General features: G+C 33.2%; 1 protein-coding gene across 3 annotated transcripts; it reads left to right on the forward strand.

The window, feature by feature from the left end:
* The first annotated feature begins 1,172 nt into the window (after nucleotides 1-1,172).
* On the forward strand, nucleotides 1,173-3,874 carry LOC105124726 (serine/arginine-rich splicing factor RS31-like). Of its 3 annotated transcripts, none has more exons than XM_011024834.1 (6): nucleotides 1,173-1,278; nucleotides 1,380-1,490; nucleotides 2,607-2,719; nucleotides 2,864-3,093; nucleotides 3,198-3,452; nucleotides 3,622-3,874. In XM_011024834.1, exons 2-6 carry the CDS (start codon nucleotides 1,382-1,384, stop codon nucleotides 3,650-3,652), a joined length of 738 nt encoding a protein of 245 aa, XP_011023136.1. In that variant the 5' UTR covers nucleotides 1,173-1,278; nucleotides 1,380-1,381; the 3' UTR covers nucleotides 3,653-3,874. The 3 variants fall into 3 exon arrangements, with proteins under 3 accessions (XP_011023136.1, XP_011023137.1, XP_011023138.1); XM_011024835.1 differs by having other exon boundaries at nucleotides 1,181-1,278; nucleotides 1,357-1,490; XM_011024836.1 differs by lacking the exons at nucleotides 1,173-1,278; nucleotides 1,380-1,490 and adding an exon at nucleotides 1,497-2,477.
* The last annotated feature ends 7,714 nt before the right edge of the window (nucleotides 3,875-11,588 follow it).

Genomic DNA, 11,588 nt, shown 5'->3' on the forward strand with positions numbered 1-11,588 from the left:
CTGTTAATGGGATCTACTAAAATTTGCGTATGCGACTGTATTTCGTTGAAAGCAGCTCCAAGCGGCTTTGCCTGTATCTGCGTGGTAACCAGTAAAGTTTCCTTCGTGTTTCAGTGAACAGTCTTCAAACCGTATTTAGTGAACAGTGCAAGTGAATTGCACTGTTCACTCTTTTTTTTAATATGTTTATTTTTTGTATTTTTTTAAAATTTGTTTAGAGTGAATTAACTCGTATTATCATATAAATAATATATTTTTTAAAAAAATTAGTGTAGAGTGAATTAAATTCATTCACATTATAATATCAAATTAATTTTATTCCTAATAATATTTTATCTAAATTTATTACATGCTTAAAAAATTATGAAATCTATTTTAACCAAACATCTATTTTTCAATTCAATTTGAATTAAAAGTACTTTTTATAAAATAACTTTTTTCAAATTGCAACCACAATAACTACTCCAATACCAAACACATTGTGTTTGATGATGGAATTTGAATACATAATTATATATAATTTATTTTATTTTAACAGGTATATTTGTTTGGAATCATTTTTTTTATAAATAATTAAATATATATTGTTAATTTTAAGAGGTTAAGCTTGTATCTAATATTTAATATCAATAAACTAAGTTAAAACTTGATATAAAATTATAACAAATAATTTCAACTTAATACATCAACTAAACTAATTGACTAAAATAAAAAAATTAATTATAAAAAACAAAAAACATAACAACAAATTAAAATTATTGATATAAAGCATACAGGCTGAATCAGGGTCCCTAGGTTTCAAGATTTCAACTTGCTATCCAACTCATGACTTATGATAACTATTTAGTAAGTTTTTTAAAATGTGATAATAATTTTTTAAAATGATTTAAAAATAAAAAATAATTTTAAATAATTTCTTTTAAATTTTGATGAATCACGGTTTAAAACACAATTACAATATTAATATTTCTGAGACGTTTTTTTAGCACCCCTGCTTAAAACGATTTCCCTTTAAATAACCCCACCAGGTTTTGTCCGTCCTTTATCTATTTCCACAGGGGCAACATGGTTTCCATCTAATAATCTGAACGGCTGAAATTGTACCACGCAAGTTACAAAACATCCAACGGTGAAAGAGAGTAATGGAGTCTAGCAAAGGGTTTACACAATTCGGCTATGTAAACCCTGATCACACATCCAAACTTTGTTATTTCCTCAAATATTTGTCTCTTCTCTAGGGTTTTACTCTCTTATCATCGCGAACACAGAGCTCTTCAGGTATGGTTTACGAAAAGAAAAAGTGAACTGCACTTTACTATGGGGTTCTTATTTGACTTTACTTGTGTTGGTGTTTAGTTTCGAGGATAATTGGTTTGCAGGGATGGCGCGGCCAGTTTTCGTAGGAAACTTTGAGCACGAGACAAGGCAATCGGACTTGGAACGCTTGTTCAGCAAGTACGGAAGGGTGGAGCGAGTTGACATGAAATCTGGTAAACTGTTCTGGGTCTTCTTATCTTTTTGTTAATTTTATCTGGCGATGAAATGCACAAGGGCTTGTGATTGAGTTTGATTATTGGTGTTATTCATGATGAGCTGTGGTTTAGGATAGAATGAAAAATATTTTTTGAGTGATGTATGTTTTGCATTTCATTTTCAATTATTATTATAACTCCTGTTTTGAAACTCTATTGATATACGGTAGGATGGTTTTGGTTCTTATAGAAGTTCAAACTGTGGTTTCTTGTGTCATGAACGATTGGTTTCAAGCGAAGTCTTTGTGATTTCTCCAAGGGATTGTTAGTTTTGGTTTTGGGTGGTATTTGGTCATCAAGTGCATGATGGGTTATCTTGTTGATTTTTGAATGCATAAATATTCTGAAATTAAGAGTTTGTTGGATATAAAATATGCAGCTACTTGAGAAGTGGCGATCACATCCAAATTAAAAATACAGTCGGGAGTGAAAAAAATGGAAACGGGGAATTTGAAGTTTATTTGGAGAACATCTCCATATTAAGTGTTTGTTTTGACGCAGGAACTCTTACTAAGGAAATTTGAGCTTCTATCTGGGCTCGCCAACACTTGTAGTAGCTTGGAAACTCTCTTGCTTGTCTGCTCTCCTTCTCCTTCCACTCACAGATGGAATCATCCTGTGTTTTCTTCACTCGATCATCTGTCACTCACCCACCTCACCGCCCTAACTTTACATTTCACAAGAATGGTCGTGATGATCTCAGTCAATTTACTATGCCTTGTCCACCACTACTGCTGGTAGGAGGGTGAATTGAAATCTGTCATGCTATGCCTTCCATTTCTGAACTAGTGATGTCTGAATGGTGAAGCATGCTTAGCAAAGACATCTCAGACCTGAAACTTTTGGATTTTAAACTCTTAAATGCCAACATCTTCATTTAGTTCATCATGCAACGCTTCCACAATCTACATCATTGTGTGCATCAGCCCATCAAGTATCTTGCAGGTGTTGTATAAATTTCAAATTCTTGCCAGGATAAGCAATCCTGATTTGGCTGATGTACCCTGGTTAAGTGAATTTAATTCGAAGGTTACACATCTCTTATTCTGTCTCTGATTTGAGGAGTTGCTGCAGGGTTTGCTTTTGTTTATTTTGAGGATGACCGTGATGCTGCAGATGCTGTACGTGGACTTGACAATATGCCTTTTGGTTATGACAGGCGAAGGCTTTCAGTGGAGTGGGCTCGGGTATATGGTTCTTCTTTCTTTCTTTTTTTTCCATGGTTTTTTTTTTTTAAAATCCTGTGTTGCATCTTTAGTTGCTCAAGTTGGTATATTGCTGTAAGTAGTTGAGATTGATTTCATCCTATGCTTATATCATGAATATGCTAGGGTGAACGTGGTCGGCACCGAGATGGGCCGAGGTCGACAGCAAACCAGAGGCCAACTAAAACCTTGTTTGTTATTAATTTCGATCCAATTCATACCAGGGTTGAAGACATAAAAAGACACTTTGAGCGTTATGGAGAGGTGCTGCATGTCCGAATTCGACGGAACTTTGCATTTGTGCAGTTTGAGACACAAGAAGACGCCACCAAAGCTCTCGAGTGCACACACATGACGTTAGTCAACTTGTTTTGATTAGTTTTCTTGTATGAATGACTTGGTTATATTTAAATTTTCAGATCAGCTGATTAACATATCGTATTGTTTTGCATTTCTGCAGCAGGATATTGGACAGGGTGGTTTCTGTTGAGTATGCTTTGAGGGATGAGAGTGAGAGGGGTGACAGATATGATAGTCCCAGAAGAGGAAGTTATAATGGAAGATCACCAAGTCCAGTTTATCGCAGACGGCCAAGTCCTGATTATGTTCGAGCTCGCAGCCCTGTTTATGATAAGTATAATGGTCCAGTACATGACAGGCGCCGAAGTCCTGATTATGGTAGGAACAGAAGCCCTGAGTATGGCAGATACCGAAGGTAGTGCTTTCTGCATGAAGAGAGAATTTCTTATAATCGTTTTCCCCCCTCAATTTTCCCAAGGAAACCGCAAATTGTTTTTTTTTTGAAGTTCTTGGACCTCATTTTCTCTTCTTCCAGAGGAACCACTCATTTTTGAATGTCTGTTGTTTCTTATGTTTGTTGTCAGTCCTTCTCCAATTCGAAGATCGAGAACATGAGGAGTCAGAGGAAGCGTCCTGCTTGGTTCTGGGTGCCGTTTCCCTGTGTAATTGCAGTAGATCTACTGTGTAGATAAGGCATTTTGGCATTGCATGTAGTTTCCTCGTTAAATTTTAATCTCATAGATGATAAATTTCTGTCAAACCGTCTCGAAATCTTTGCCGATGCCTTCAAAGTTGTTATTTTTATTATGCGGTTGAGAAGTCGGATTTTCAATTTAATTAATGTGTTGTTTCCTAGTTAGCGATGGATGGTTAGGCGTAAAGAACTGTGAACCAGAAGAACCGTGAACCATATTCTGAATCATTTCATATGACACTTCTCATTGGGTGCATGGGCGTGTTTCACCTCAAATATCATGCGGAGAGATTTGTCTTTAAAATATATAATATTGGTGTTGTTTGTTTAGACACAAGTTATTATGTATCGGTATAATAGCAGCAAAGCATGCAGTGGGATGCATTTGATATCCAAAATATAGTTGTTTTTTCTATGAGATGCATTTGATATAAAAAATACACTCGGATAAAATGGCTAGTTTAGATTTTGCTATGATATAGTGAGGTTGTGGGTCCTGTTGCTTGAGCATGATATGATTGCCTAGCTGCTAGGGTCAAACTTGCATGCTTGGGTTCGCTGATCCAGGCTTGCGGGTTGTAGACTGCCCTAAGGGTTGCAAATCTGCATGTTTGGGTTTGCAGATCCACGCATGGGTCTGCAAACCCCTGTAGAATGTTTGGGTTTGCAGATCCACGCATGGGCCTGCAAACCCCTGTAGAAAAAAATAATAATTTTATTTAAAAAAACTATTATTATTATTGTTATTTTTATCATTAATAATTTTTTAATTTTTACTATAAAAGAAAAATAAAAAATTATTATTATAAAAGAAAAATTATAAATTTTATTTGAAAAGATTAAAAACTATAAAAACTTGAGCCAGACAAGTTTCATATTATTATTTGTATAATAAATATTATTATTATCTTTATTATAGTTAATATTATTAATATAATAATTAATAAATTTGAATAAAATATTATTAATATTGAAAAATAATTATAGATTTGATTTGAAGGATAAAATTAAAATTTATTATTGTTGTTGTTATTAAATTTGAAATAAATTATTACTACTATCAAAGAAAAATCATAAATTTTATTTGAAGATATTAAAAACTATAAAAAGTTGGGCTAGAGAAGTTTAATATTATTATTAATATTATAAATATTATTAAATTTATTAATATTATTAAATTTGAAATAAATTTTATTACAATTAAAAAAACATAGATTTGATTTGAAAGGTAAAATCAATTTATTATTATTATTATTATTATTATTATTAACTTGGGTCATCCTTTCCAGACCCAAGAAACTTGGGGCTGGAAAGGGGAGCTTGAACCAAGTTGTTTGGGAGTGATAGAGACGCAAACCTAAGTTCTTTGGGTCTTGTAACCCTACCTAACCCAAGACACTTGGGTCAATTGATCCTATATTAGAATCCAAGGCTCTTGGATTCGACATCCTGACTGAAGTCTAATGGGTTCGATGTTGTAGTAAGACCTAAGGCTTTTGAATTCGACATTTAAGAGGGACCTAAAACTCTTGGGCGTGGTGTTGCAGCCAGACACAATCAAACTTGAGATATGCAAGTTTAATAATAATAATAATAATATTAAAAATATTATCATATAAATATTATTATTTTTATAATAATTTTTATAACCCTTTTTGGGTCCCCGCATAAAAAAAATAAAAAAATAAAAAATATAGTTGTAAGAAATCCCAAAAAAATAGGCAATAAGAAGAGGATGTTGAAGCGCCCTAAAAATGGCTAGAATTTGGTTAAGAAGAAGAAATCCCAAAAAAATAGGCAATAAGAAAAGGATGTCGGAGCGCCCTGAAAATGGCTAGAATTTGGTTAAGAAGATTAAAAAATATAAAGATTAAAATTTGACAGTATTTTGTTAACTAATGAGAGCCCTGTTAACAATGAAAATTCAATTTGAGGAAGAAAAGTCTAAAATCAAATATTCATGGACTCAATTAAATTTTTTAAATGTTTAATTAAATTTATGGAGGGTATGATTATAAGAAAAATTGATTTTTTAGTCAATTTGGGCTTTAATTGAGAGAAATTAAAGTCTCTAGGGTCAAATTATAATTTTTAAGAGTTGATATGGTCAAATTAGGAGCTTAATTGCATAAATATTAAAGTTTGATGGCCAATTAGGAACATAATTGAATAAATCTAAAACCAAGGACCAAACTAGAAAATACACGTAAATAGAGGGGCTGTAATTAACTGAATCATAGGCTAAATTGAAGAAATTGAAAGTTTATTGATCAATTGAGGGTCAAATTGCATAAATCAGAGACCAAGGACTAAAGTGAAAAAGGCAGCTAACTTCGGGATTGATGATTGAATTTAGCGGGGATGCAATTGAATAGATTTTTAAAATCAAAATTGCAGTTTAGGTCTTGATTGAACAAATTACAAATTGAAGAATGGTTTGGACTTTGACATGATTTTGCTGCCATTTCCTTTTAAATGAAATGACATGTTTTGTTTAAAATGACACCATTTCTTCCACTATTTCAAAAAAGAAGAAAGAAAATCCCTAGACGGTGCTATTTTGAACGACACTATGGATCTTTTTCTTTCCTTGGATGCACAAAGCTGGGGAAGAAGAAGCTTTCGTTCCCTTGCTTTTCTCTCCTCACTCTTTCTTTGAAAGCCCTAAAAAGACACTGACCAAGCCCCCCCACTTGCCTAAACTCTAACCCATGGCCTACCACAGGGTGAAAACAGTGCTCCTCGGCTCTCCTAGGGCAATTGCACAATGGCTGCCTCAGCTACCCTACCACTATGCCATAACTGGACAAGGATAATAGGCTTCTCTACCTGCCTCAGCTCCCCTACCACTATGCCATAACTGGACAAGGATAATAGGCTTCTCTACCCATGTATTTGCCTATAAATATAGAAGAAGAGAGAGTAGAAAGGTAAAGGCAGCAAAGGAGAATAGTGAAAAAAAAAGAAAGAGAAGAGAGAAAAAGAAAAAACAGGGGAGAAAAGAAGAGAAGAAAACGAGAAAAAACACAGGGAAGAAAAATAGGAAAAAAAGTAGAGGAATAGAGAGAAAGAAGAGAAGAGAAGAATAGAGATAGAGAGGAGAGAACCAAGAGAGGGAAGATAGAAAAAAAGAGAGAAAGAGAAGATGCAGGGACTGATGTCTTTGCACGAATGAAAATGAAGCTCATAGTAGCCACCACTAGGATTCCTAGCCATCACCACCACCACAAGCAACACCGTGAGTAGTTATAGGTCAGCTTTCCCCTCCTTCTCCTCCTTCTTTGTTAGGTGCTCCACTATTCACGTTGCTTGTGAATAGTGGAGAGATCCAATGTTTAATAGGCCGGCCAAGCTTAAAAATGGTAAGGTCGGGTTCAACCTAATTCTATTTTTTTTTGAAAAAACTGTGATTTTCTGCATATTTTTTCTACTAAATTGTTCTTAATATTGGTTTATATTTCTATGCTTTAAAGATACAAATCCGGTATAAAAATTCTCGGTTTTAGTAAAAAAAAATATTTTTATTTCATGCATACAACCAAGTCTCTCAAAGGAAAAAAAAATTATGTTGTATTTTCATACAAAAACAAAAAGAATTCAAAAATATATTTTAGCATGCATTTTAACTTTAATAACTAGTTTATTAAAATCATAAAAACTAGGCTAATATTAAAAAAAAACCAAAAAAATATTTTGCTTGTTTTAGTATCTGGAATTATGAATTTACATGTAAAACATATTCTTGATATTCCAAAGGTAGTTCTTTTGTTGATGTTAGAATGGTTAAGTTTTACTCGATAAGATAAGAATCTCTTTACCAAGAAGGGCTTTTCTGAAACCATAGACAAACCAATAATTAGAAATACAATAAAACCGTAGCATATATTAGACAATAAAACAATGCAGCTTATCTTAGATAGGGTATACTTGAGGTGCTAATACCTTATCTTTACGCAATTAGTCCTGGTACCCGATCTCTCAGACCAGTTAGGGTTCTTAGTAATGAAAATACTATGTGGCGACTCCCATTCCATCTTTCTACTAATAAGAGACAAGAATTGATTGACTCTCCATATTTTCTAGATAGACACATAACATTTTGAGGGTGGACGACCGTCGCGACTCTGCACACGTGCAGCAGAATGACGACTCCACTAGGGACTTTGTGGACCAAACATTGTTTTGTCTAATTTTTGTTTTTGGTTTTATATGTTTATTGGTAATATGGATTTACTTTATTTATTTTATATGCACTTTAATTTCTATACATATTTGTTTATGTATTGTATAAAATTGCATCATGCATCACATGTCTTAAATTTCTTAAAAGCACACACAAACTTTTAAGTTATGTAGGGGATAATGATTTGCCCTATGATAATTAATTAGAATTCAGATGCGTGAAACACCCAACTCATATCTGAGCACCTGTTTGGTAATGATGGGCATACGTGCCTTAACTATTCTCATAACGCCCTCATACTGTCTTTACGAAGACTGTCACTGGGCATATATGAGAACCTTTTGGAGACTAGATAGTCAACCTGCCATTTATCTCATATAATGAAGAGAACATGCCCTTAAATTGTATGTGCTACCTTGATTTTGCATCAAAATAGGTTCTTTTTGAAAAATCTTGAACTCAAGATTTGTGGTTGACACAATGGTCGTTACTAAGAAAATTTCCCTATAAAATAGTGTGAATGAGAATCAAAATTCTTATCTCATCATACAAGAGTTACGATCCCGTGTTAACCCTTGAAGGGCATACTCATCATATAAAACATCCTTATACGTTTAATCATACATATATGCAGTTTGAAATAAAGGTCCCCATTCTATTCTCCTCTTCAAAGTTAAGAGTTGCCTACATCCATAATGGCAAAGAAGATTTGCTTAAGCCTCCGATCTAGAGACACAGCTTGTGGTAATAAGATTCTTTGCTTTAAATGGACTCAGCTAGTGACCTGTGCCGAGATGCCATCTATAAAGTGCTAACACGCTCATCAATTGAGACTGTGGGGAAATGTAGGCTTTTGTCTAAGAAGTACAACAAATTGACCTACGAATCCCTTTTCATAAAGCTACACAGCCAAAAAACCAACATTGTCTTTAGTTTCCTTATCCAAAGACTGATTAAGAATGAACATCAGGTTTCCTTTGTTTCAACTAACGCTTTGAAGACCCATATATAAATACCCTTATATTTTCTTCCAGAACATATGGAAATTGTGTCATTAACAAATTAAAAAGTTCTACTTTGTCACGCATATAATAATTCGTGTTATTATTTGTGTATCCCATCCATGTAACAGTGGCAAAAGATCTTAAATCCAAAGACACGATATGATACTATAGAATCCGACCTAATGGTTGAAAGGTCAAAACCTTTAGGATACAAGATTATGAGATTCTTAAAGCCCAAGTTTCATTCACATAAAGAATTCTATATGTGCCACTGCATTAGAGTCGAGTTGTTTAAATCAGAAACTTGAAAATGAAAGCTATTAGATGAAGTGAAGTTGCCTCATGAAGAGTCCCTTCATCATATGACAAAAGCATCCGTGAATGACTTACTTAATTGGCTCACTTGAAAGAAAGTTGTTTTTGCATTTGATATAAAAAGGGAGAGTCATCGTTTGTTTCCACTCCCCTTGCTAGCATCTAAAGGTAGTGATAATAAAGATATTGAGCTAGTTGAATATAAAGAAAAGCTTGCCATGACCTGTATTGATAGAAATAACAATTTCATGGAAATATGGATAATGAAAGATCATGATAGAAAACGATGGAGCAAAAGGCATTCCTTAAATATAAGGGTTTTGACAAGGAAAGAATCCCATATGTGTTCGTTGGCCTTTTACAATGCTAATATTATGTATGTTGATGGGAGAATATTTTTCTAATGTGATATTCTTCAACTTTGAAACTGGGCATGTTGACATCCTACGTTTAGGGAAAGGTTTGCTCCATGGATGCTTTCCATTCTAGCTCACCTTAGCGACTAAGGAAAAATCACAATTTGTTCATAGCCCTAAGGTATGATTCTCTAAACAGAATAATCTAGAGAAGATGTGAAGAATTGTAAAAACTTTGAAGATTAAGCCTCAAAGTTGGTGAACAAGAGATGCACAGATTTTCTAAAAAATGACATCAATGATCATATCTTCAATAGGCCATCACTAATAAGAGACAACATGACATAAATAACTGATGAAGAAGCTACTTAGAAGTGTCATGTTGTTAATTTTGTTGTCTATCATTTTGTTTTGGGAGCACATCTCCCTTTTCAATGGATTATGCTTTGTTCTTAGTCTTATTATTATCTTGAAATAAAAACATGGTTCTTTCAAAGTTTACTTTGGCAAAAATATTTTGATTGAACTCTAACACATAAAATTAGGGCTAATCAATCTTGAATGATTAAAAGTGTTCTGATTTTAGAAATGACTTGATGTTCGCTAAAATGGCAAGAGGTGACCGAATAAATTTTGAGCTCATATATGAATGGGAATCACACATCATATAGCTAAGTTTAGCAACATGCTTAATGACACGTAATGGGTTTAGTAGTTATGGTTTGCGAATCATGACTCTTACAAGTTCAAAGCAATACACGGGATGAGGTCAAAATTTATTAGTTCTAAGCGACCTTACATTAAATGAGAAAAGACCATCTTTGATATTACTTCACTGTCTAAAGATTATATCCATTGTAATCCTTATTTTAGTCAGAATAATTTTCTTTCATAAAAAATCTTGACTAGAACGACACCCCACACAAGAAGGCAAAGGAGAGATATTTTAAAGACATTAAGAGAATCAATGAAAAAAGGTAGGTTAAGAACGATAGTCCAATGATTGAGAAAGGGCTAAAAGAATAAAGAGACCTAGACTAAGGGGCAAAAAATATTGATACTTGTCTTTCCTTACCATCCAAACAAAGCAATGAAGATGAGTGCAGGAATTAATCGTGTCATAATTATTAAACATAGAAAATGCTAAAAGTTAAACACTAGAAAAATATTGAGCTATGGTTTTTGGTATCCATGATAAAGCCTCTGATGTCATCAAATGATCAAGATTGGTCATTCATCAAAGAAAAGTTGGATTTACATTATAACCCATGTTAATAGAGTTCTGATAAGGTTAACATGGTTATATGTCATTTCATCTATAAAGACAATGATATAAAAGGGGTTGATATTGATCCTAGGTCTTTGAAATCCTTAAATACCTTTTGAGCCTGTGAAATTCTTTTCTTTCATAACCATGAACCATAGCCTACATTACATGTCTCTAGAAGTCCTTTTTGATCAAGAAAGTAATTTGAACAAATAAATGACACTTTTAAAACTGGAAGAGTTTTTTTTCCATAAAAGATGTGGCTTTATTGACTAAGCTACTTGTTATTATACATGCTAACAAAATTGATGCTAAAAAAAAAGAAACAATCTTTCTTAATAAAGCCTCGAGTTTTGACTTGAACTTTTTTTTTTTTAAATATACAAAAGGTCACCTTATTTCATGCCTCAAAAGATATACCCAAATCATAGTTTAAAAAGGATATAAAGAACTAGGAAAAAGCCATTTTAATCTTATAACAGGTCAATTTCTATTTTCAAAATACATTACAAACAAAAGACTATATATTTTGAATAACGTGTATTCGGTCTTTGAGCAAAAAGCTTGATTTTCAAAAGATCTTTTAAAAAAAGACATCTCCGATTTCATTTCAATAAACTAGACTTTGATTAGACATGATCTTTGAAATGTGAGAGTTGATTCTAGAATAAGAAAGATTTGTTAAATAAGAATAACATTGATTGAGTTTTCAAATTCTTGACAGAAATGACA

The sequence above is a fragment of the Populus euphratica genome, unplaced genomic scaffold, assembly GCF_000495115.2.
Source record: "Populus euphratica unplaced genomic scaffold, PopEup_1.0 scaffold32.1, whole genome shotgun sequence".
Taxonomy (NCBI): domain Eukaryota; kingdom Viridiplantae; phylum Streptophyta; class Magnoliopsida; order Malpighiales; family Salicaceae; genus Populus; species Populus euphratica.